The sequence below is a fragment of the Podarcis melisellensis genome (genome assembly GCF_964234715.1).
Source record: "Podarcis melisellensis genome assembly, chromosome: Z".
Lineage (NCBI taxonomy): Eukaryota > Metazoa > Chordata > Lepidosauria > Squamata > Lacertidae > Podarcis > Podarcis melisellensis.
In genome coordinates, this window is record NC_138547.1 from 12,614,572 (window position 1) to 12,642,228 (window position 27,657).

General features: G+C 45.0%; 1 protein-coding gene across 1 annotated transcript in view; it reads right to left on the reverse strand.

Moving 5' to 3' along the window:
• Positions 1–24,225, reverse strand: part of SCAI (suppressor of cancer cell invasion) — a 90,869-nt gene extending 66,644 nt beyond the window's left edge. Inside the window, exons 1-2 of the mRNA XM_081896666.1 lie at positions 24,067–24,225; positions 21,623–21,667 (exon numbers count right to left, since the gene is read on the reverse strand). Of these exons, the coding sequence (XP_081752792.1) occupies positions 21,623–21,667; positions 24,067–24,113 (92 nt within the window). The 5' untranslated portion in view covers positions 24,114–24,225. The remainder of the gene's footprint in view (positions 1–21,622; positions 21,668–24,066) is intronic.
• Between the last annotated feature and the right edge of the window lie 3,432 nt (positions 24,226–27,657).

Here is a 27,657-nt window from a genome sequence, read left to right on the forward strand (position 1 = left end):
ATAAGCCAGCCGTTTTTCAAACTGTGTTCCAGGGAATCTTATCAGCTCCTCAGTAAGAGGATCAGTAACGCCAAACAAACTTCCCAAAAGACAGCTTGCATGCCCCTACATATCTTCCTCACCTGCTGGGGCGCATGAAGCATGCCCTAGATTGCACTCCATTCATGCAGGGCAGGAGCAAATCCCAAGAAGTGCAAGTATCCTACACGAACTGAAAGTATGCCCTAAACCAGAAGCAGGGAACCCCAGCCCTGCCTAACAACCTAATCCAGCCCACTGAACCTTCCAGAGTGGCCTTCCACAGGCCCCTAGCCCAATTTAGTTGTGGTGGTGATAGCAGAAAACTTGGAGAAAATGTGACAATGGACCTTCATTGGGGGTGGAGGGAATCCACAGATGGGTTGTCCCTCCCAGTTACTCAACAGGCAGGAATATGCAAATTAGACAGATCTTATATCACGGTGGGAGGGCAACTGGCAAGGCCTTGACAAGTTTGTGATGGAGGCAGTGGGCAGAAAGCTGACCCATGAGAGAGATCCAGTGATTTATGGACAGCGAGGGGAGGAAGGGGGAAGGGTTTGAGCAGTGAGAGACAGAGGTAGGGATGCAAAAATAGACTGCTCAGGTAAGGGGCAGGCCAGCCAAATCCCGACTGCCCTCTTCCCTGCTGTCTCCTAGAAACAGAATGGGCTTGAAGAGGGAAGTGCTGAGATGACCTCCATGCAGGAGAAGTCTCAGGTTGCATGTGAACACCACCAGATGAAGGACATAAGCCTGGGGGAGAGGCTTATGTTTCCACTGCTCCATCAGGCACAAAACTGGAAAAGGTAATGTCAGCTACGTAGATGCTAGAAGCATGTGTGCATGTGCACTTTGGAAGCTGGGCAGTACCACCCTCAGGCCAAAAAAGAAGCTCCACCCCCTGCTGTAGAGATAATACAGAATCCTCCCCAAAATACAGGATCCCCACAGCAGATGTGAAAATAGTCCTCTAAAGATTTGTGCTTGTGCAACAGAATGTCTCCCACTGTGCCTCCTACTCTTTTCGAACCTGCTCCAAAGGGTTAGGTCCAGACACAAAATAGATATGGGAGAGAAATATAGGTGAAGGAGAGGGGGGAAGTTCTGTTGCACAAACATGTTTCTTTGTGCTAACAGATCTAGTTACTTCACGCTACACTGAATACCACCCATGGAGTCTGAATGCCACCACTATGAGCAAATATCAATAAAATATGAAGTGTGGCCATCCTAAAGCTTCAACCAAAGAGCAGCACAATGCCAGATTGTGAAAAGAAGATTCATGCAAGGCATCAGAAATCAGAGAACCATAAGGGGGTGTAAATGAAATGCCTTGTTATTTTTAGCATTTAATAGCAGCTGATGGCTGCTGGTTAGAGGCAAACAACAGAGCCCAATTAAGACAGCAAGAACAAGACTAGGCCTCACCAGAGCCCCAGTCAGCCTTTGCACATATATTCCAAGAAATAAGTAGCTATTAATTCTTTTCATTTTAGAAGGCTATTTCTTCCACTTGTCATTTGCTTTGACAGTCTCTTTCTTTCTTTCTTTCTTTCTTTTCTTTTCTTTTCTTTCTTTTCTTTTCTTTTCTTTCTCTCCCCCCTCTCTTCTGTGTACCCCAAACACCTGTAGAGACATTACAATTTTATATACAAAACCCCTCATACAGTGAGTTCCTCCCTTTCAAGACTTCTATTTCTAAATACTAAAACACAATAAATGCAACTTATTTTGAAAAGGGCAGATCTGCAGCAATAGAATTCCTTTATTTATATACCTTTAAGTCAGGGATAACTGGCTCACCACTCTGCAGCATTATACCACAAATACCCTTTCAGAGCAATACACCGGTGTGCAGAGGTGCAAAGGACACGTTGCAAGGGGTTGCACAAGTGTGTAAGGTTGCAGTTTTGGAGAGGAGCTGGGGTAAGAAAGAGACATAGTTTTCACCTCCCATAATCATTTCTCCATGTCAGGTGCACCTGCCCAAACCCATGCAGGATTCCAGATGCATATACTTCATAGGACACACAGTTCAATTCAGGTACTGCTACAATCCCAGCAATGAAATTATTGGTGGAAATAGGTGGGTGGGTGTCTATTATTAAAAAAACAACAAATAAATGGAGGGGGCATGGCTAGCTGGAAAGGTAAATGGGGGCAAAAGTCTGTGTCTCCAATCCCCCCAGGACAAAATCTAAGCAGAGTGGATCCTACTGACATCTAAACAAAAACTTTTATACAGCCCCAGCAAGGTGATGATACAAGGAATACAGGGACCTAAAAGCAAATCTGCAAGTCTAGATTTTCAGGAAGAAATAGATGGAGCTCTGTCTGAGGCTTCAGAGGAGGTCTCAGACACTGACATGACCAAAGGCAATATGAGGACTCCAAAAGGCAGGAGAGTATCTGCCACAATAGGGGAGGATAGAGATTCAGATGAGTACATAAATTAAAAAAGGCACTGGCCTTTTTTGGCCTTAGACTGGGGAGCCTTAGACTGGGGAGCAGCCCTAGCTCTGCTTGAGTAGAAATTTGATGTGCTATCTAACCAGCTACCAGATATTAGCCTTAGACTGGCCTTAGACTGGGGAGCAGCCCTAGCTCTGCTTGAGTAGAAATTTGATGTGCTATCTAACCAGCTACCAGATATTTCTAAAACAGCAAATGATGAACAGCACAATCTTGCTCTAACCAATCAGTCTGAGATCCAGCTCTTACAAATGATGACTGAAGATTCAGCTATGAAGCTGGAAGAACAATTGGACAAGGATTTGAGGGGGGAAATAGTCTACAAACCTACTAGAGAACCAGGAAGTGGGGGGCATGGTTCAATTCATTACTGATTGGATAATCTCTCTGAATATAAACATACCACTGTCCCCCAATGATCAGGTTCCAGGAGGCAGAAGCAGAACTGGGGAAGCCCTGAGAGATGTGGTAATTTGCTTTGAACACTATAGGCTCAAAGACTCAATTTACAAAGCACTACAGAATGTTAAAAACATAAAGTACAGTGAAGCCACCATTGAAATATTCCAGGACATCAGCCTGGCCACACAGGGATGGTAGGGTGCTCTCTGGCCTTAAACATCGGCACTAAAAGAAGTGGGCATAGCATATCACTGGGGCTTCCCTTTTAAGTTGATACTCCAGCACAAAGGCAGAACCTGGGTTGTGAGTGATAACAACCAAGCTGACAACGTGCTCAACGAGCTCTAGCTCCAAGCAGCAGATGACCCTGCCCAGCGCCTCTTCCCATCTCAAGCACCACAAACAATCATATGACCTGAAGGGTGCTGCTTCCCTAACATACAGCAATCTATTAGATGAGGGGTCAGCAACCTAAGGCCCATGGGTCATAAGTGGCCCATGGGGGTTGTTTAACTGGCCCACGAGCCGTCCCCAAGCCAAGCCACCCACTCGGTGAGTCCCAGCACGCTGCGCTAAACTGGCGCAGCACGGTGTGGGGACTCGCTTCTGTGGCACCAGAAATCGCGTCTGCGCAGACGCCAGAAATTACATCTGGATGCAGATGTAATTGTGGGCGCGCCCACTCACACATGCGTGCAATCCAGCCCACGGAGGGATCGCCAGTGGAGTGAACCAGCCCAGGTGAGGTAAATCTTGTCGACCCCTGTATTAGATCATGTAGTAGAGGGCGATAGAAGCCTTATAACTGTATGAAAATCAGATTTAGGCCATCCAGTCGAAGATCACAAATGGAAAGGTATTTAGACACCACCACCCCAATATCTCTGCTCCTTGCAGGAAGACTTGCTCAAGGACATCCTCCATTGGCACTGGACACCAATCAGGCTGGCACAAATTAATTCCTCCCTTTCATATTGGAAGGGCTGTGGAAATCTTGGGGCATTTTTTCTTAGCCGGTGGGAATGCCCCCATGTTAAAAAACTTTTGGAATAGAGTATTGTCACTTATATCTGAAATTACAAGCCAACCCCTTTCTCCAAATCCTGCCTTAGCCCTACTATCTTTGGACACTGAATTCAACTCCACCCTGCACCACAGGGAACTAGTAGGCTTCTTACTGACCACAGCATGACCAACAATAGATCAACGTTAGAAGAACCAGACTGAAATATAAAATAAAAAAGTAATATGTTTGAATGCTGAATGCGAACATCTATGTCTAGAGTCAATGGATAAAACAAACATCATTAGATGTACTGCTAGATGGTACTTAATGGTTCCTGTATTTATATTTATATCTGTATAAAAACCAATAAAGTTTTGTTAATAAATAAATAAACCAGGCAAAGCAATGAGATCAACCAGGATTAAACTGCAGTGCAGATATGAGCTAAGAAATATATGAAGCTTCATTGGGTCTTTTTAAAGAAAGAAACTGCCCCCCATAAACCTAACTGAACCTCAATACATTTCACCTACGACAAAGTGACCAAAGGGAAGGTCTCTGTGCATTTACTGAAACTGCCAGCATTTCAATCCTGGCATGCCGAGAAAGACAGTTGGGCAGAAGGATATAATTACAGGCACCATTCCTTTTATTCCATATGCATGTTACACTAGCTGGTTTCTCTCTCCCTCACCCATAAATTGCTCCAGCATATAGCAACATGATTTGGACTCAACATTACTATACAGGAGAGGCTAATCCTATCAAGGGTCCTTGACAGAGCTCTTAAGACCCCCACAGTGTTTAAATGGCAAGGGGGAACAAGAACAGGTCAAGGGAGATTTACAGTTATACTGCAGCTTGCCTTCGGAGCAAGAACCAGTAAAAGGTGCAGACATGTCTACCTGGGATTTGGTTTGCATCTGTAACCCACAAAGCAATTGATGAAAAAGGTGAAGGCCAATCAAGTAGAAAATCAAGTGTAGAATGCTTCAGCCATATGTTAAAAGAGGAATCCTAAAGAGGCATTCCGGAGACTTCCAAGGGCTATACGGAAAAGTCTGAGGCATTGCATTTAGCTCCTAGGACTTGAAATTCCCACCACCAACATAGATGTTACTGCTGCTGCAGCTATTTCAAATGCTTTTCTTTGAATATTCATGGCATCCTCAGTGGCAAATACTTATCTACTGTACTCACACCAGAAGTGCACAACTTAAGAAACTATGCCCAAATGACACCATATGTATTTGTTCCCTAGAAGATGCACTCTCTCCTCACTCGGGCAGCTGGATAGTCTGCAGCTCTTACCCGTTCCTGGTGGCAGGAGCAACTGTTGAATGCTCTGCGATGTAAAAAGAAAAAAAGGAGTCCACTGTCTTCAGAGGTTACTGGTGTTGTTGTAAGTGTTTCAACTGCCCCTTCTGATTTAGCAACTGTAAGAGGCCTCAAATTTGGTCACCCAAAGAACAAACATACAGCCCATTTCATCTTCTTACCACATCACCATCCTGCAGCAAGTTCAATCCATTGATGGAACAGCAACAGACAGCTCCACACTGGCACAGCGTTTTTCTTTTTCCTACTTAACTCCTTGGCGAAGCGAAGATGTTGCTACCACCATGACAGTGTCATGGAGACTCTCTGTTGTTATAATTACAAAGAACCAACATCCTAATAATTATTTTCCTCTAATCACCCACATGGAAAATTGTATGTGTACAGGAGAATGTATTTTTAAAATTAGCTACTCTCTCACAACAACCAAAGTCGGGCGGGACTAGCATAGAGACAAGAAGAGGAACTCCATTCTGAGATCCAGACAGAGTTTCAGGGCACCTCCAGACTCACATTGATAGCTTGACCGAATTGAGACGATGGTCCCCCTCCTCAGAGGCCCAACCTGAACAGGAATGCATGCATTCAGGTCCATTAAGAAGCATTTTTATGAACCAGCTGAGACTCATGATGCAGTGCAGTAATCATGTGGTTACAATGACACTAAAAGGGAAAGGGTCTATCAATGTGAAAACAACCACCTCTAGCAAGGAAACACAGCTCTACAGTAATGCACATGCTTTGCTTGGATATCTGGTTACTCCCTTTGGCCCCTTCTGCACTATTAATTTGTAGCAGAGCATACCACTTTAAACAGTCATGGTTTTCCCCAAAGAATCCTGGGAAGTGTAATTTGTTAAGGATGTGGAGTGTTGTTAGGAGACCTCTCTTCCCCTCACAGAGTTACAATTCTCAGAGGTTAAATGACCAATTCCTTTTCCAAAGAAACTTTGGGAACTGTAGCTCTGTATAGAGAAGAGGGGCCTCCTAACAAGTCTTGGCATCCTTTACAAACTACACTTCCCAGGCTTAAAGTGGTATGACGGTGCTTTAAATTGGATTGTGCAGGTGGAGCCTCAGTCTCTTCCACTCCTAAACCAAGGAAAGGAGACAGCAGTGGTAGTGGCAACATAACTGCTGCAGCTCACTTTTAAGGCCACCTCACAACTCAACTCCCAACCCACTAGCTGAAGGAGAACAGCAACAAATCAGAGAAAGACAATGCCACCTCCTCTCCCACTTAGGTTTGAGGTGCTGCTGCCTCCATCAGTTAATCCTGCATTTGTCCAACCACCACCCTCAGTGCTTCCTCTTTCAGTACAGTTCACGACCTCTTGTCCAGTCCACATACAAAAGCCAAAGGCTACCAACATCACTATGGCAGTCTTGACGCCAATTTAATCAGTTCTTCTTTCTTTTGTTTTCTTTTAAACTGAAGTTGCCATTGATTCAGTCACTGAGTGATCAGCTTCCCAATTACCCAGACAGGCAGCTGGAAGTCAATTCAACTTCCCATAACAAGAAATGAGAGGTGGACATCTCTCCTATCCTGTGCTAAGGGTTTATTTCAAGTAAAAAAACAGAGGCCAGAGGTAGAGCTCTGTGTGTACATGCACAAATGCACGTGTGAAGGGTGGAAAAGGGGGGGGGAGCCAGGGAGTAGTAAAGCCACCGGACTTTGCCTAAAGTGAAATTTCAGGACAAAAATCATGGTAATAATCAATAAAATAAATAGCAAGCAGTAGAGCTGGGCCATATATTGATATATTGTCGATTTGGAGTCTGTTTGTGATATCAGTTTCATAATTTTTGACCTGGCAATATATCGCAAATCATGGGGTGGGTGTGTGCAATGCAAAAATCACAATGTGGAAAACACTGTGAAGCCATCCAATGCATCTCTCGATTCCTGCAGCCCCTGTTAACTCAGCCAGCTCAACTCTCCCCTGCTTCCTGCAGGGGGCAGTGAATCACAAGAGCAGGTGTAGGCAAAACTCACCATGCAAGAAAAACTTTGAAGCCAGCCAATGCTTCCACATAGCTCCATCCTTATTTCAGACATCGTGATACATCAGTATATCATAATACAGTATTTAGCTGGAGATATAGCACAATGTTGAAAACCAGACATTGCCCAGCCCTAGCAAGCAGTAACCCCCAGTTAGGCACAAGAACATCTGGTAACAGTCAGTTTAAAAAGTGATTATCAGCACTTTTTAAAAAATATTGTTTTAACAGTGCATACTGCTTTTATGTTTTATGATATGGCAATATATAAATATTTGTATAAATAAATAGTACTGTAATGGAAACCAATAATTATGCTTGTACTCAAGACTGACTGGCCAGGACTGTAGAAACCCCAGCAGTTGAGGCTCACTGTGCCAGATTGTCTCCAAGTTGCAGAATAGAGGAAGACAGCCAACTCCTTTTGCAGCACATGAGGTGGCAAGATGCCAGTTTCACTCAGAGCAGAGCCAAGTCCTGCCCCCTTGCATTGAGCAGTCAGGAAATGCATCCCTAGGAAGAGCCAAGTTCCTGGAGAGCATTGGAGTGACAGGGCTAATTCTTGCTTCTTCAGAAGGCAGTCCTCTGGGAGGAACAAACTCACTCAAGCTAGACACACAATTAAAACTAGCTCTGGACAGTCTGTCCAACCATGGTTAAGAGAGAGATCAATCAGGGTTTCATCTGTACCAGACCAGAGCATAACAAGGCCCATGCAAATATCATTTCAGAGGCTCCAAGATCTACTCTGCTAAAAAAGCTCTCCAAATAGTTTTGGGTATATCCCTCTCTGCCAAACCTCTTCCATACAGGTGAGAGAGTTACTCTGTTCTATGGAGGAAAGGCAGGATATAATACAAATACATACAGGTTTGATAACAATATAACTAATCCTCCCACTATGCAAATTAAATGAGCTTTCATGGTTTGCACAAGAAAGCTGTATACATATGGCTATACATCTCAGAATCTATATTGGGGATCAAATATCTGACCTAGATGCAAGGAGGTTTGTAGTCGTGTTGGCAAATCCATGCATTCCCTCTCACCCACTCACACATGCTGCAAAGCAATACACCACCACCTCTAATCTGTCAATGGCTGCATTTGCACATAACAGTGAGCCAAGAAGACAGGTGTAATAAACCATACTGTGCACAGGTCTCCATGCTAATGTACTCAGTCCAACTGATCCTGCTTCACTCTTCTCTTGGAGGAAAGGAGTTAGCTTAGTGCTGCACCCAAACCCAGACCAGTGGTTACTTTCTCTCTAGTAGGTTACGACTGCTAGCAAGACTGAAAACTACGGTTTACCAATAGCTAATAGACAGGGGCTAGTTAAGGAGGAACCAACTACAACCCCCGGTTCGGACACAATGAAATTATCAGTGCATTTACTCACTTCTGACAAAAGCAGAGTCAGTCAGGAGTGACTGGGCACTTGGTTTATTAAGCCAAGCTACATGGCTTACTATAACATGCAACAGTGGCTAAGGCAGTTGAAACATAACACTTCCCTTGCAACCTATTCTATGTCTTCTGTGCAAATCTATGATAACTGTTTTCTCTCATTTATGTTTTCATGGCTAGGTGCTTAGAGGCAGTGTTCCCTTGACTACAAGATGGTAGATATGACCAGGGGAAAGCTATAATCTTATCACCCTGCTCATGAGCTTCGTAAAGTCACCTGGATGGTTGATTCCAGACTGCAACATTGGCAGTCTGATCCACTTTAGTCTGATCCACTAGGACTGCTCTTCATTTATTATTATTATTATTTTGGTCACCATCCTGAAAGCACAACATGGGCAACATGGGACTTTTTGGAGTGAACACCACCACCACCCATCACAAATTATAGACACATCCAATACCTGCTGTTCCACCAAGGTATTTGTTGTCCTATCCTACTCTACATCTCAGGAAAGCAGAATACAGTCATACCTCAGAAGTCGAACACAATTTGTTCCGGAAGCCCGTTCAACTTCTGAAACATTCGACTTCCAAACTGTGGCTTCTGATTGGCTGAAGGAAGCTCCTGCAGTCAATCAGAAGCTGCAGAAGCCCTGCCAGATGTTCGGCTTCCAAAAGAATGTTCAAAAACTGAAACACTCACTTCCGGTTTTCGAACATTCGGGAGCCGGAACGTTTGACTCCCAAGGCGTTTGGGAGCCGAGGTACAACTGTACTGTGGTCTGTTCTTACAGTAGAAGTCTAAATGGACTCCCTCACCGGGCATAAACTTCAAGGTAGCATTTATTTTGGCAGCAAGTTCACATACTTTAGATACAAAGACGTCCACTCAACCTTGTTTGCTTGTTTTTGCCCATGCATAGTCGCCTCTGGCTGTTCAAATGAATGGTGCTCAACACAAAGGGGGCAGAATGCAGATTAAGGATAAATGAAATGTTTTAAGGCAGAGAGGGAAAGCCTGTGATCTTGCAGGTGCTGCTGAACTCCAAATCCCACCAGTCTTCAGCTAACAGGTCAAGATCAGGGATTATGTATGCTGCAGTCCATCAACATCAAGAGGGCCACAGGTTCCTCATACCTATCCTTAGAACAGGCATCCCCAAACTCGGCCCTCCAGCTGTTTTGGGACTACAACTCCCATCATCAATAGCTAACAGGACCAGTGGTCTGGGGTGATGGGAGTTGCAGTCCCAAAACAACGGGAGGGTCGAGTTTGGGGATGCCTGCCTTAGAACAAGGCAAGGCAGAGGGGTCTGGTCATTTTCTGGTTTCCCAGACAAGCAGCAATAAATGACCCTAGTTCTAAGACAGGAAACCTTTTTCAACCCACATTCCCTTGAAGGCACCCCTCTGGGTGGTGGGCAAGGCTAGAAGCATAAAGTGGGTGGAACAATGAACACTGATTTCACCTTTGTACAGTAGGTTTCTTTCTACACCCCCCAGCAGTCGCCCAGTGTATGGCTCTGCTTCCTTGTGGACCACATCAGTGAGGCCAAGAGGTGAGTCTTGTCCTCTGGGCAGCCAAAACCTCCATACACAGTGCCCAAGCTTAAGCTCTGCAGAGGTCATGTTTGTGCTGCTAACACTGCAGAAACAATACAGGAGGCAACTGCTACAAGTTACCAGTTTCTGCAGTCACAGCTAGCGCTGTGATTCTCCAGTGGTTTTACCACCCCCAGAGGCATACTCCATTGTCTCTCAAAACATATACCGTAGATTCCAACAATATCACACATCCCTCTACATTGTCCAGGCAAGGAAGCAGTATTATCAGAGTTCTCAGGGGAGAAGGGAGCAGGTGTTGCTTAGAAAGAGTCCAGAAGGCCAAACAGCAAGGTGGTCCAAGGCATTTCAGCACCTGAGGCAAAACTTTCCACTGCCAGACCCCCCCCCCCAGCAGTGGGGCTTTGCTATTGGCTCCTCCCTTCAGGAGAAGTTGCTACAAAGCTGCACCACACCGCTGGGCAAGAGAACAGCTCTCTTCCCACCCGTCAGCAAAGCTGGGGGGCAGAGCACCTCCCCTCTTGTTCAGTTGAGAGGAGGGGAAGTGTTCTGCAGAGTTTTGCCACCAGCCCCTTAGAGGCCAGGGAGACCAGTAGCAGTCTTCTCTCTCTTCTCCCTCTGACCATCATTGTCCCACCACCAATCCTTGAGCTCTTAGCTTCTTCCCTTGGGATTCCCCAGCTGGTTCCTCCCACCATTCCTTTGCATCCAATCCATCTGTGACACTAGTAGACAGAATGTGAAGAGGCGTAAGGAGAATTTCACTACTTGAAGTTTCAAAAGGTTGATGCCAAAAGCTCTCTGCCAGAGACCAGAGTCTCCAAGACTTGCAAGATGAACTCCTCAATCTCTCAAAGAGACATCAGTTGTCATTGTTTGTGATGGTTCTACAAATGGACTTAAGACAGGTGCATGGGAGATACCCACCATTTCAGTGAGTGCTGGATCAAAGACACCAATACCTCTTGATTCAGACTGCTAATTATCTAAAGTCAAATCAAATATCTTTATTGTGATCCACAGACCCATAAAACAGATTCAAAACAAGATACAGTTAAAACAACCAACCAGCAGGCGAAAGAGACCAAGGTAGTCATTTTGTTATGTCTAGAGCATGATGGTCTTTGATTCTTGCGACCTCCGAGAGAAACTTTGCCATAGTCAGTGTAATATAATTTGACCTATCCTCCAGAAGGTATTTAATATGGGAGACTTCATATTTTTCTGGCAGATTTGCTAGTAAGGGTTTGATCAATTGATCCTTTGCTTGCTCATCTAAAGGTGAAAACCTGGGGTGGGTGGAGCTCTGGAGTGAGACCTCACTCATTAGTAAGTGTTGATGGTTGAAATCCTAATTCCAAGGGGAGCTGCCATGCCAGAGATTAAAGGCAAGACTAGGAACAGCTAGAAGCCTGATGAAAGTTTGCATCTCTGGGAAGTGGAAAAGATATTGAAAGGTTCCAGGCAATTCTTTTTTAGGTTTAAGAAAACCATGATGTTGCAGATCATCTAGGTAACGATGTACGTATGTTCCTGCCCCGGTGCCACTAAACCATGGGAAGGCAAACTAAGGCCCAGGGCTGGATCTGACCCAATCACCTTCTAAATCTGGCCCGCAGAGATGGTCTGGGAATCAGCGTGTTTTTACATGAGTAGAATGTGTGCTTTTATCTAAAATGCATCTCTGGGTTATTTATGGGGCATAGGAATTTGTTCACCCCCCAAAAAAATATATAGTCCAGTCCCCCCACAAGGTCTGAGGGACAGTGGACCAGCCCCTGCTGAAAAAGTTTGCTGACCCCTGCAATAAACCTCGGTAAATCTCCTTGAAGATGAAGAGAGGCCAAAGGTTAAGTCTTGGAAGTGGAACCGTTAGGTCTCATACATGAAGCACCAATGTCTCCTGCTTATGGGAATATGAAGATACGTAGAGAGACCATTGGCATCTATATATCTCACCAAAACTTAAGACATACAAGAATTGACTTTAAAGTCTCCATTCTGAATTTGTGTTTGGCGAAGGAATGGTTGGCAGGTTTGAGATAGAGAATTGTGCATGTTTCCCTGTTATTACTTTTTTGGAGCAGTTAACACCACTGGGTGGGGGAATGGGACTCTGACCTCTCTGTTTTGAGGAAACTGGCTCTATGATGTGGATCTCGAGAAGAGGCATAATGTCAATTGCATTCCTTTGATGTATAACTGGATTGAGAGACAGGGGAACTGACACTCCCCCCCCCCTTCTTTGAATTCCAAAGCACAGCGTGGTACTGATGTTAAGGGTTCCAGCAATTAGAAGGTGCTAAGAATCGGACATGGGGGCAGGAGGGAGGAATAAAATTGACCACCCAACACATTTTCCCCAGAAGGCAGAGTAGAGTCAGGTGGAGATAGGCTGCTGGGAGTGCAAATGATGTCAAAGCTTGGGTTTGCCCCCCCCCCAATTACTGCTGCTGCCATATGGGATTGAAATCACTTGCAAGAGCAGGTGGACTTGGAGGAATCAAAGGATTTAGCCTGCTTACAGCTTTTCTTACTCCAGACCAACGGGACCTAGCCCAAAGCTGGCTGTTCTCCTCCCCAGAAAGGAGATTCAAGCAGACTGGCAAAGGAGGACCTAAGCAATTTGTCCCTCCACCAGCAGTTGATTTCACTTGCCTACATAGAATTCCTGGTCACTTTTGATCACCAGTGAATGGTTCAAAAAACAAGACTGCTTTAGTTCTGCAGAATGCTGCCTTACACTCTTACAGTGAGTCAAGACTTTGGTCCATCTAGCTCAGTACTGTCTGCACTCACTAGCTCTCAAGGATTTCAGAGAGGGTTCTTTCCTAATCGTATGGAGAGATGCTGGTAATTGAACCTGGAACCTTTTGGATGCAAAGCAGCTGCCCTACCACTATTACCCTGATAAGATGGTTCCAAAGCTGCACTCTTGCTGCTGAAAAAAACCACAGCAGGTTTTACTCCAGAAAGAGATGGAAGCAGCACATACCTTTTTAAAAACTGGAAATTCATAAGGAAGAAAATGTGCTCACAGATAGGACTGGCTCACTAGCTCCTCGTCTGGATGCTTCCACCGCTTCTCCTTCCAGATTTTAGTTTATTGGAATAAGAACACACAAACACACACCACACTTCAATTCTTCGTTGCCAAAACAAGGCTCCTTTTTGCTTGGCTGCTGCCAAGAGCAGATCCCACCCTTTGTAGTTCTGGCAGAGCTGATAGAAGGAGCTGGAACCAAATGCCAGAATAACTTGGTATTTCAGTTCAAATGTCAGTTACTTTGCAACTACTTACCCAAGGCAAGCAGAGGGACAGTGGGGGATAAAGGAGGAAGAGTTATCTCACTTCCCCAAAAAGTTTTCTCTTGCCACTACTCTGCCCTGAAAGCAGATGCAACATAGAGCATTTCCAATCATTCATGCCACAGTCAGAGATGTGAAGATCCAAGCATTACACAATCAGGTTTATCTTGGGTCACAAAATGCACTCTAGGTCTCCAACAGTGACAGTTTCTGCCTGTATGAAAGCTAAGAGGTAAGAGCATCTCTCATGGATTTGGCCTGCTAAAATCAGCAGTAAGATGGCACTGGAAGTCAGCAGCTGGAAGCCCCAGGGTCAAATGCAGCCCCCTTCAGTATCTTGAGCTGTCTCATCCCAAGTGCAGCTTAAGGATAGTCTGGTGCCTTATGCTCCATCTCAACCATTGAGATCCTGCTTATGCAGAACTTTGGGTGGTTTCCTATGCCACTGACATTTGGTTGACCTTCACTAGGGACCAAGCCCAGCTGTCAGGCACCTGGGAACTGGGCAGCAGAAGCCTGCTTTCTTTTGCCAATGCACAATCTGCACTTTGCACTTTAAGGCTCCCAGTTGCACATAGGAATCTGTTGCTCCACCTGCCTCATACCTGATGTCACATAAAATATGGGGCAAGCGGGCGTGTTTTGGGGAAGGAAATTACAGGCAATATTTGAACCCCTGGTGGGCACAGGGTTCCCCACCCCTCTTCTAAAGGGAAACAGGAAAGAGGAGAGCACTCAATAGTAATATGCTGTGGAAACAAGATGAGAAGTCCTAAAGGTACAAAATGACGACAGTGAAGAAGAAAAATCAAAAGATGCACAGGTTTCAATCTTGCACATTCTTTAGAGAAATTCTAAATACCCTTGCCATAATGTTCCTGTTTGCCTATTAATAATGAGAATATGAGAGTTTGTCCTTTCTTTCTCTCTCTCTTGGCTTTGCAGGTTAACTTTCCAAGTCTAGAGAATGGAAAGCTACGAGTATGCCAATGAAGAACAAATGCTGTTCCTTCCAGGAGTCAAAACATACAATTTTCCTGAGAATGTGGAAGCTCAAAGTGTATATGTATTTGAGTTCCCTCACACCAACAATATTCTTTTCCTTGCTGACTCCAAGGCAAAGATGGTGAGCTGCTCTATTATTGGATGCCACTTTACTTTCCAGGACAATAGTACAGTATATTTCACTCGCTGAATGTTTGCCCAGAGTGAATACTTGGGCTCTGTTAAAAAAAGGGGGAGGTGCCAAATAGCAAGGAAGGTTTCACTGTTTCAGAATACACAAACTCAGGTCTGGTTGAGGCATTACATACCACACACCCCAAAAGCGATGTATCACTGAAGTGTGGAATTTCTCAAAGTTTTGAAAAAATACACCACCGCTAACCCTCTCTCTGTGAAAGCATGGGGAATGGTTGTTTGTTGTTGTTTTTAAACCACAGGTTGATTTACAAGCTGTAGGGCTGCCAGTTTAAAGAAGAGTTTGCAGCTTAGTGATAGATCATCTGCTTGTCATGCAAAAGGAAATAGGTTCAATCCTGACATATCCAGTTAGAGCTTGGAGAGATCCCAGTTTTAAATCTTTTGAGAGCCATTGCCGGTCAGTGTAGACTGCTGAGCTAGATAGACCAAAGATCTGACTCTGTGTAAGGCAGCTTCCAGCGTTCCTGTTTAATTCAGCCTCTGTATTCAGAACCATGAGAAGTAGAATCTTGATTTATTTTTAAATGAAATACAGAGCACATGATTTGCACACAGAAGATCATAGATTCAATTCCTGTTATCTCAGGGTATGGCTAGGATAGAACCCCGTCTGACACCCTGGAGAGCTAATGACAGTTAGTGTAGACAATACTGAACTAGATGGACTTATGGTTTGACATTATACAGTAAAGGCAGCTTCCTTTGTTGTCATGTGTCAGATAAGTTGGTTCTACAGGGCCAGATATAATGAGCTGGCTACCCTTCTCACAATGGATGAAGACTATCATGGGTGAAAACTATCTGGGACAGTTCTAGGGTAGAGAGAGCCCAGGCAAAGTACCCAGTGGTGGACCCCTCCTGCCTGAGCCACAGGTCAACAACATCTGGAGGGCGAAAGGTTCCCCACACCTGGTATACACCTTAGACTGAATTCTAATCTACACTCAGCAGAACAAGTAAAAAAATATATTTCTTAATCTTTTTTAAAAAATTCAAGAGTATTTCAAAATAACCAGGTTTAATTTTTGCAAAACATGTTAAAAGTACATACTTGCAACATCTAAAAACTGAATCACATATGACTCTAAGGTCCAACAAATTCCTTCATTGCCTCACTGACAAATTCATTTCCCTAAAGGTGGAAGTACCAACAAGGGGTTCATCTATCTTGGACCTGGTCCTCACCAATGGAGAGGAACTGATTGATGAAGTGGAAGTACTCAAGAAACTTGGGAGGAAGTGATCATGTCCTCCTGGGTTTCATGATACAGAGGCAAGGAAAAACTGAGTGTAGTCAGACATGAACTCTGGACTTTAGGAAGGTCAATTTCAAAAGGCTTAAGGAGCCACTGAGTAAAATTCCATAGTCAGAAATACTCAATGAATAGGGAATCCAAGATGGATGGGATTTTCTTACGGATGAAATATTGAAGGCCCAAATGCAGACAATTACAACAAAAAAGAAAAGTGGGAGACATCTAAAGAATCCAGTGTGTCTGCATAAGGAGCTTAAAGATGAGCTGAGATTTAAGAAGGGCATGTATAAGAAATGGAAGAAAGAAGAAATCACAAAAGAAGAATATACAGAAGTAGTCAACAGCTGCAGGAAGGTCAGGCAGGCCCAAACTCAGAATGAACCGAAGCTTGCAAGACAGATTAAAAATAACTAAGTTTCTTTGGCTATATTCAAAGCAAGAGGAAGAGCAAGCAAGTAGTAGATCCTCTGTGTGGGAAGATGGAGAAACGCTATTGGGTGACAGAGTGAGGGTGGAACTGCTCAATACCTACTTTGCCTCTGTCTTCACCCAAAAGGAAAGCAGTGCCCAACCTGGTGATAACAGAATAAATGATGTAAAAAGGGAGCTGCAGCCCAAGCAAGAAAAAGAGGTGGTAAGGGAACACCCAGCTACTTTCAAAGAATTCAAATCTCTAGGACCTGATGATCTGCACCCAAGGGTACTAAAGGAGCTTGCAGATGTAATATCAGAGCCTCTGTTTATAATATTTGAGAATTTCTGGAGAACAGGGAAGGTTCCTGTTCCTGGAGGCAGGCAAATATTGTCCCCATCTTCAAAAAGGAGAGAAAAGAAGACTCAGGTAACTACCAACCATGAGACTGACATTGATACCAGGAAAGGTCCTAGAACAGATAATTCAAGTGCTGGTCTGTGAGCTCTTAGAAAAGGATGCTGTGATTACGAAAATTCAGCATTGGTTTCTCAAAAACAAGTCATACCACACAAAACTCTCTCTTTTTTCTTTTTCTTTTTTGATGGGAGTTACAAGCTTGGTGGATATGGGGAATTCTGTGGACACAGTGTATGTATCTTGACTTTATTAAGGCTTTTTACAAAGAGTCCCATATATTCTTACAAGGAAGCTGGTAAAATGAGGGTTAGACGAGGTAACTGTTTAGGTGGATTTGTAGCTGGTTGTCTGACCAAATCCAATGAGTGCTCCCTAATGGTTCCTCGTCATCCTGAAAAAAGTGTCAAGCGGGGTGTCACAGCCTACCTAGTGGCAGTGAAGGCAGCAAAGAAGGCATATATTGCTGCCTCCATTGCATCATGTCATCTGGCAGAGCTTTTCCAAGTTGTACAGGGCCTTTTGTCTGGAGCACAATCTAGTCCTGTTGTGTTGGATTAGTTTTAGTTGGTAAGGCTTGAGGAGGTAGACAAGGTGCCTTCTCTGCAGTGGTTCCCCGTCTGTGGAATGCTCTCCCAAGCGAAGTTCGCCTGGCGCCTTCATTATACACCTTTAGGCGCCATTGTTGTTCAACATCTTTATAAATGACTTGGAATTGAGGTGGTGCTCATCAAATGACAACAAACTGGGAGGGGTAGTGCCCCAGAAGACAGAATCAAGATTCAAAATGGTTTTAACAGATTGGAGAACTAGGCCCAAAGTAACAAAATAAATTTCATTAGAGACAAATGTAAGGTTCTATACTTAGGCAGGAAGAACCAGATGCACAAATATACAATGGGGGACACCTGGCTTACACTGTTCGAAATTAACTAGTCGCCAGTCATTTTGCGACTCAAGAGAGCCATCTAGCAACCAAATTGAGATTTGCTGTCACCTTGTTTGCCAGTGAAATAAATCTCCCCTGCAGGAGAGCAACTGAGCTTTTCCATGCTACTCCCCTGAAGACTTTTGATGTGCTAAAGAGTCTCCAATGTGGCACTGTTTGCAGAAGTAAACAAACAACCTGCAAAGCTCTCTTGAGGGTAGGAAGCAGGAGGGGAGATTTAAATCCTAAGCAGGAGACAAAGCAAACTCCGGTACAGCCCACCCACCCCCACTGCTCCCTCTGTCTCTTTTTGCTTTTGTTCCACTGTTAATGAGGCACCAGGTTTCAGCTTACTTTATTTGACAATAAGTTTACTTTGTTTGTTTGTTTGTGGACATTTCTTTCTTGTTTACATAATGAGGTGCTGGAAGGCTCCTTGGGAGAGGTTTGGGCCCTCCTTTCTTCCCCCACTATTTAGTAGAAATATTATGGCATTTTAAAACTTAACGCATTTAAACCCACTTAGTAAGTCTGACATCTCGTCCCATTGCCTGGGACAAGAAAACACTCTTTAGAGAGGACATGGGCACCCATCAAGGGAGAGGGGGAGGAAGGTGCTTACATTAATCTTTTAATGTTTTAAGAGATTCTCAGATTCTGGATATTAAAAGGAAGGCCTACAAAACGCAATAACGTTTACACAGTTAGTTTGCCACAGTAAATGTGGCATCCCAGGTACCCAGAACCTTTCATGTAACAGAATTTTGAAGGCTCAGGTATACAGGCAGTCCTGCAAAAAAAAAAAAGTTTTAAAAAAAAGTTATCTTGTGAATGGAGACTACTGCTCAAAAATAATGAATCCCAATCCCATTTGCTTGGATCTGTTTCAGAAAGATCTATTTCAGTGTAGAAATGGTTAGGATTGTGCTGTTAGGCCTGTTCTTCTAAGAAGTTTGGTTATAACAGGCATATTTAACTGTGACTGCAGTACTTGCTGAAGCTGCGACACATATTGAGTGCGCGCACTCTCTCTCTCTCTTACACACACACACACACACAAGTATTTATAAATACTTACGGTTAGCCACTATTGCTGAGGCTAAGCCCCATTTATGTTTGTGGTATCAAATTAAGAACTGCTATTAAAAATGTGTTATTAACAACCTGTCACTGATATGAATTGTGTATTGGTTCATGTGTTTCAAAATATATATATATAAAGTGCTGCTGCAATGGGGGGGGGGTGACTAGCCATTCTGCTTTTACCCCTGTAACCCAGGTTCCAGGAGCCATTTGGCTCCTAGCTTTTCTATCTCAGTTTCTAACACTGCTGGCTTACTAGTACTACATGTGAATCAGATCTAGGGTCTTAATGGACCACAAGCTTAAGTCAACAGTGTAATGCAGCAGCAAAAAATACTAATGCTATTCTAGACTGCATCAACAGAAGTATAGTGTCCAGATCAAGTGATAGTACCACTCTATTCTGCTTTGGTCAGCCCAACCAGATGATCAAGGGTCTGGAAACAAAGCCTTATGAGGAATGGTTGAAAGAATTGGTAAGTTTAGCCTGAATAAAAAGAGACTGAGGGGAGATATGATAACCATCTTCAAATATCTTAAGGGCTGTCACATGGAAGGGGGAACAAGCTTGTTTTATCCAGCACCAGAGGGTAGGACATGAATCAATGGCTTCAAGAAGTTACAAGTTACAAGAAAAAAGATTCCGATTAAACATCAGGAAGAACTTTCTGACAGTAAAAGCTGACTGACAATGGAACAGACTCCCTCGGGAAATGGTGGACTCTCCTTCCTCAGAGGTTTTTAAGCAGAGGTTGTATGGCCATCTGTCAGGGATGCTTTAGTTGAGATTCCTGCAATGCAGAGGGTTTGACTAGATGACCCTTTGGGTCCCTTCCAACTCTACAGTTCTATAACTATTGCTCTACCATTGAGATTTTCCACACCACCAACATACTATAATGCACTGCAGGTGAGCTACATGGCCAGAGGTTTAGGATTATGATTTTAGGCTGTACAAAAAATCAATTAGTTGCACATCAGGCAATATACAAATTTCAGAACGGGAAACCTGACCAGGTACAGAAAAACAGAACCTAGTGTCTTAGGAAAACTCCAGAACACAGACCTGCCTGCATTCCCATGTAATTCACTGGGCAATCTGTTTTTTCGAAACAGAATTCACAAGATGGCCTCTTGGAGTTCTGCTTGGGCCACATGTAAATGGGCCCAAACCTCAAAACTATAAATTGCACCTGTAAAACTACAGGAGGTTAAGCTCAGTTCTTGGGGCACCAGCACAGCACAACTCCCAATAGTCATAATCTTAACAATTTTGCCCAAAGAGAATTTTCAACCTGACAGTGCTGGAAAACTGCTAGTAACATTACACAGCAAAAACTTGAAAGAAAATAAGATGCAGAAACCCGAGCCACTTGTAGAATCAATAATGCCATCAAGCAGAGGTGGTTGAAGGAACCAGAGAAGGAGAGTGGCAGCTAGGAATCCATGCAAAACATCTGCTTAATAATAAAACCTTCAAAAAGCATCTACTGCATTTCCCCCCACCCCATTGCTGCCTCCTCCAGAGGAGTCACACACACACACACACACACTCACCTGCAAACCCTTCGGGATTCCCTTTGCTTTCTACACCTTTGTGGATACACAGTGAGAGCATCCTGCTCAAATGGCGGTGGGGTGGGAGGGAACACAAACCTGCTACCTAAAGCTCTTCAGCTATGGCAGAGCACTCCAGGAATGCAAGGCAAGGTCTCCTGACAAATAGCAGAGACTAGGGGGGGAGGGGGGTTGCAAACTTCTCAAGCCTTTCCACAGCATACACTGCCCAACAGACTTTCCTACCACCGTTCACAACAGCATGCATCACACACAATTTTTTCAGGTAATATTTTTCAACCATTGCCCACAGCTGCCTCTCTTCTTCTTCTTTTGCAAAGCAATCCAGACACCAACAAAAAGGGCAAGTCTGTGAGTGCAGCCAGCCAGCCAGCAGACCAGCGCTCAGCAGAGAGCTCACATAGGAAGTGTTGATTCACATGCATGCATGCAAGGAGCTGATGTCATTTCAGTAACTGGGGTGGAAGGTATGTTTTTCCAGCAGTAGGTAAGGGGAGGGGGGGAGGGAGACTCCAGGACACTCAAGGGTCTTACATGCCAGAGGCTGTTTACAACACGTATTTTAGGGGGGGGGGCAGATAAAACCTGTGGAATAAGCCCATTGCTACACACCAGGGAGTGATGCTTTGGTACAGAAATTAAAACCCTAGACTGAAGAATGGGAAGCCAACAGGAAGTGCAGCCAATATGACTGCAGTGTACATTTCCAGACAAGGCTCTTCTACTAAGTCAAAGAGAGATGCAGAAATGAGTGTACATAAACACTGAGAAACACACTCCCTTGAGTGTTTTCTTTTTTTGGCGGGGGGAAGCATACATCCAAGAAGATGGATTGTTCCCTCTTAAGAGATTCCTCCTCAAGATTTGAGGGGTGAGGCAATTAATTACCTTCCTGTAACTAGCACTAAGTAAAATCTCTCTCTGCAGTTACAACCCCGTTTAGAATTAAGAGCCAGTCAAGGGGTGCAGTTCCATCTTTATCTTCTCCAGGGCAACGGCAACAGGAAAATAAACAGAATCTGTTCACCTATCAGTTCAATTTTTCAAACCAATCCCAAACATATTTTCGGTGCCTCTCCCCCACCACACACACACACAGACACACACAAAGGCACTACTACAGTAACAGGGAAAGCAAGATCAATAGAGGCTACTGAATCTGTCAGCACTAAATTGGGGAAGGGTCTGGAGGAAAGAGATGCCCATCCTCTTACCTGCTTTTGCGTCTGCGATGGGGCTTCTCTGCCAGGCCTGTGGTTCTGGAGCGGGGGCAGGGAGAGAGAGAAGGCAGTGACAGAGGGCTGCGGGGACAAACAAGGACAGGACGACAACCCCACTCCACCCAAGACGAGCACACATCAACAGCCACCTCCACAATCACAGCTTACATACTTGCCTGCGTTTGACAGAACATTACATTCAAAGACATCTTAAGCACTGGAGAGCAATGGGGATCAATGGGTGCAAAGCAAAAGGCTTCTCTCCTTAGGAAATCTTACGACTCCCACATGAGACAGGTGTCACCCTTATTTGGAGTCTTTTCTTCCCTATACACACAGAAGCAAAGAACGGATCACTTACACCTTTCCTAGCAATGTTCACAAGAACATTGCCCCTATTTTGTAGTGACTTTGCTCCAGGTGGCACTGGGTAACAGTCATGCCACCCCTTCTTGAGGACTCCAAGCTCTTTACCCATCAGTGCCCATACCAATTCATAGGTCACTTCACCTTGCACCCAATGCAACAATATCCCTCCACTCAATATATGTCACACACCTTTGACCCAAAGATGAGCTGTTCCTTGGCCAATGAGACTGACACCTAAAGCAGTATCCTCCACAGCTTGGCACCCATCCTACACCTATTCAAGGTCAACGACAGCCCACCAACCATACCTATGACCCAAATCATTCTCTTGACCATCACCTTACCAAACCACCAGCATCCACATGCAGCCTGTATCTTCAATGGTCCCACCCCAAGCCTTCTGTTCCCACAACATCCTACAAAGCAAACTGTCTATATCCTGTGCACCCCAAATTCAGGAAAATTCATTGCATAAATTCCACCTGTCACATACAGTGCACTTACAAGCAGCACCCCAAACATTAAACTCTCAATCCAAATACCTCACAGTACAGTTATTCCAGCACCTCAAACACCTCTGCCCCCAACTTCCAACCCCACTCCCCCATATCCAGAGTTCTCATACCACAAATCTCTGAACTAACCACATTGCCCCACTCCCCCACACCTTTCTACCCCAACCCCCTAACTCTTCCCAGCACCCTCATGCTTCTCTAATTCCCAATATTACACAACCCAAACAAACCTCCAAGGCAGCCTCAACCCCTTAAAAATGTACTTCCCTTTCAACTCGGTCTCTACTCACCCCTTTATACCCCAAACCCATAAAACAACTCTAACCCTTCTGGTGCGTTCTCTCACTTCCTACCCCTGGCTCCTCAACCCCCAATTCTCCCTAGGCTCCAACCCATCACTTCTCTACCAGCATCCCTTCATACCCCAAACCCTTTCTAATTCTGCAGACAGACTCCAAATGTGAGGGCCATATTCTCTCATAAGCCACCCTTTTGGGGCAATGTTCCTGTTATGCCTGGGTCCATAGGAAAAAGTGGAATGCAATCATCAACCTACCACACTCTTTAACTTCTAACTGCACACAACCCCCCCCCAAAGGAACCTCACCACCCCAAGTCATGCTCCCCCAAGTCATGCATCTCAACCCACATTTTGCCAGACACCCCACAACTCAGCCCCTCAAGGTGAAGGCCTCTCTCATTGCCCCTATCCTTCACTCCTCTACCCCTGTTCATGCCTAAGCCAAGCCCCTCCATACTTCAGCATATAAACCCTCAGCACAGCCCGCAAACCAACTCAACCCCTAATTCACACATCCCGAGACAACCCTCAATCCATCCAATAGCCCTTCGCCCCTCACACCCCAAAACTCCTCACCAAACCCCTTTTGCCCCAACCCCCCCCCCCCACATCTCAGCCTTCAATTGCCATTCACTCTATAGACCCCCAAGCTTCCTTTCGGTAACCCTGGACCCCTCCCCATGCCCCCCATGTTAGCATACAATCCCTTAACATAGTCCACAGCCTATGATAATGTATCAGCCCATGATCACGTATCTAGCCCCCTCCCACTAGGCAACACCCCTCAAATCAGATGACCCTACCATACCCCCAAAGCCCACCCCATACCCACAATACCCCTCCCCATGCCCACTCTCTCCTCCAGCCTCCTCATGCCCAACTCCGGCGCCCCAGTCCCTGCCCAGACGACTCCCAGTCCATCCATGCTCACCCTTCTCACGCCTCGGACCCCTCGCCATCTCCCTTTCTCAGCCCCCCAACTTCCACATGCCCTGCGCCCCACAAGCTCCCAGCAGACCCTCAAGGCATCGGGAAGCCGTTTCCCCCCAAAAAAACACCCCGCACGACCCTTTCCCCTCCTCAGCCCCACCACGTCCACACGACCTAGACGCCCCCAATGCACCAGAAATCCCACTGCCCCTCACCATCGCCCCCATCTTACACACGCCAAAAAAAAACCTCGCTGGAAGGGACGCTTCCCACAACCAACCCCACACCCGCTCCACCTTCGGCCCCTCCCACGCGTCGCTTACCTGGAGGCCGGGCCGGTGCGGGGCTGGCGAGCCGCCCCTCTCACCATCCGCGCTCCCGAGCGAGGATGGAGCTGCGGCAGCAGCGGCGGCGGCGGCGGCGGAGGCTGCTCGCTCCCTCCCTCGCTCGCTCGCTCTCGGCTGGAAGGGAGCGATGCCTCCACCTCAGCCTAACCTGGGCACGGCCTCGCTCGGCCCGCCCCCGCCGCGCCACTCCGGCGCCCTCATTGGCCTCGCGGCCCAGGAGGAAGCGTCCGATTGGCTGGGCTCGCCGCCGCTCTCGCCTCTGAGTCTCCAGGCACTCGCCCTCAGAAGGCAGAAGCGGGAGGGGGGACGGGGGGGGGTGAGGGGTGTCACAGAGCGCCATCTTGAGGGCAAAGCGAGGCGTTGCTCTGAAAGGAGAGGCAGATTTAACGTACCCTTAAAATCTGTTTTAACGGGTGGTTTTTTCCCCCTTTCAATTTTGATATCTAACTTTTGATATTTTAAAAAGTTGTTGTAACCCGCCCTGGGACAAGCTGGTGAAGGGCGGGTAATAAATGTATATGGTGGTGGTGGTGGTGATCATTCCTGCGAACAGCAGGGAGGAATGGCTGAGTGGGATCGGTGTGGGATTTTCCATATACAGTATAATCTGATATCATTATAATCATGATATGCTAATATAATGAACTCAGTTATCCCAAGTGTGAGTCCATTTGCAGCCGAAACATAACCACCATGTACAAGAACAGGCTTGGGGGGTGGGGAGAGACCCTCAAATTTGCAGAAGTATAAAAAAATTATCTGGGGTTGGGGGTAGAGAAACCCCCAAACAGCACAAAGAGGTGTGAGTATACTCGGTGGCAGATAATGCTGAGGCATGCACACGTTGGTGGGGGGAAGAAAACCAAGGGGAAGTTGAATGGAGTATCCTGGACCCTTTAGCCAACCCAGATTGAAACCACTGGAAGAAGTAAGGAGCCAAGTTACTGACCGGCTACAGTATCACCAATTGCATGATATGTTTAAATTAGATAAGAAAAAATGTTTTTTGGACCAAAGCTCCTCAATCTGAAAAAGAGCTATTGATGAACATGGAAAAATTATTGTCTAAAACATATAAACTAATATTGTTGTTGTTGTTGTTTAGTCGTGTCCGACTCTTCGTGACCCCATGGACCAGAGCACGCCAGGCACTCCTGTCTTCCACTGCCTCCCACAGTTTGGTCAAACTCATGTTGGTAGCTTCGAGAACACTATCCAACCATCTCGTCCTCTGTCGTCCCCTTCTCCTTGTGCCCTCCATCTTTCCCAACATCAGGGTCTTTTCCAGGGAATCTTCTCTTCTCATGAGGTGGCCAAAGTATTGGAGCCTCAGCTTCAGGATCTGTCCTTCCAGTGAGCACTCAGGGCTTATTTCCTTAAGAATGGATAGGTTTGATCTTCTTGCAGTCCATGGGACTCTCAAGAGTCTCCTCCAGCACCACAATTCAAAAGCATCAATTCTTTGGTGATCAGCCTTCATTATGGTCCAGCTCTCACTTCCATACATCACTACTGGGAAAACCATAGCTTTAACAACTATTATTGTAATGGGAAACAAAAGATGAGCTGGTTAAAGTGTCAAAGACCCACTGGGCAGTGGATATAGGATATAATATAGACTTAAACCTCTGGGAGAAACTTTGGAAGAATGATCTGAAATTTACTGCATGCCACACACTGAAAAAGAATTATATGAAAATTATCCATAGATGTTATTTAACTGAGTAGATTGGCTAAGGTGTATTATGTGGAATCGGACATGTTGGAAATGCAAAGAAGTAGAAGGAACTTTCTCCCACGTGTGGTGGACATGCAAAAAAGTTAAAGTTTATTGGGAAATGATATATAATGAGATGAAAAAAATGTTTAAAACAACTCCCTCCCAACCAGAGGCAATTCTGTCAGGAATTGTTCAGACAGCTGTTCCCAGGAGTCAGAAGAACTTAATTCATGTATGCTACAACAGCGGCTCAGAATTTGTTAGCCCAAAATTGGAAAGTGAGAGAGGTCCCTAGTAAGGAAGATTGGCAACTTAAGATAATAGAATATGCAGAATATAAATATAAATATTTATATAAAACAGTATAAATATAAAACAGTATAAATATTTTGAACTGATGTAAGATAGGCAAATTAAATTAGAAGGATATATTTAAATGTGCAGGAATGGTGGATAAGTTAAATGAACCTTGAAAGGTGTGGGAAGTTAATGAACCAATGGTATGATAAAATATATTTAATTTGAAATGTAATATTTGAATAATTAATAAACATTATTATAAATAAATAATGTCCAGAAGATTGTCCCCTTCCAAACATTAAGAAAGAGGGAAATAGAGAAAGAAAGAAACTAGGAACAGAGGAATGTAGGAAAAAATCCTTATATTGAGTCAGTCAAGCCATTGGCTCATTTAGCTTAGTTTAGTGGTTAAAAGGTAAAGGACCCCTGACAGTTAAGTCCAGTCGTGAACGACTCTGGGGTTGCAGCGCTCATCTCGCTTTACTGGCTGAGGGAGCCGACGTTTGTCCGCAGACAGTTTTTCCGGGTCATGTGGCCAGCATGACTAAGCTGCTTCTGGTGAAACCAGAGCAGTGCCCGGAAACGCCGTTTACCTTCACTTTGATGTGCTTTTGAACTGCTAGGTTGGCAGGAGCTAGGACCGAGCAACAGGAGCTCACCCCATCACGGGGATTCCGAATGGCAAGCCCAAGAGGCTCAGTGGTTTTGACCACAGCGCCACCCGGGTCCCTAGTTTAGTGGTTAGACACAGCCATTCTCAAACTTGGATTCCTATGTTGTTGAACTACAGCTCCCATCATTCCCAGCCAGTATGGCCAGGGATGATGGGAGTTGTCATTCAAGAACATACAGGGACCCAAGGTTGAGAAAGCCTGGGTTAAAGGACTAGGACCTTGGAGACGAAATTCCCACCTTGTCAATATGAAGCTCCCTGGGTAACCACTGGCCAGTCATCAACTCTTAGCCAAACCTACATCACAAAGTTGTTGTGAGCATATTTTAGAGAGTGGGAGAGCCATGTATACACCTGGAGCTTCTTCAAGGAAAGGTGAGCTATAAATAAATAAGTCCCTTACCCTGACTGGCATCAGCTGTCCAGGGTTTCAGACAGGTTTATCTCCTAACCCTAACTGCAGATACCAGGCATGATGATGATTCATTCAATTTCTTACCCTTGCTTCACCAAAAGGTCCCAGAGCAAGTTACAGCAATTGAAAAATACAATAATTAAAACTGCTGAAAACAAATCAGTCACCAGAATTTAACCTGGAATCTTCTCCATGCAAAGCTGATGCTGTATAGTCAAGCTGCAGCCCTTCCTCTAAAGTAGCTGTTTGTCCTGCTGTACAGAGGGTAGTCCTCTATTTGAAAGACTGGCAAGGAAGAGTTCTCTATTTTTCCAGGCTGTCCAGTGCAAGTCCAGTTTAAAGGATCATAAGAAGGGAAAGCAGCATTGGTCTTTGTTTTAAAAATTTTGGGTACACACACAAAGCAGACACACCACAGAAAGCCAATCATTCACCCTTCAAATTTAAGAAAAATTCATT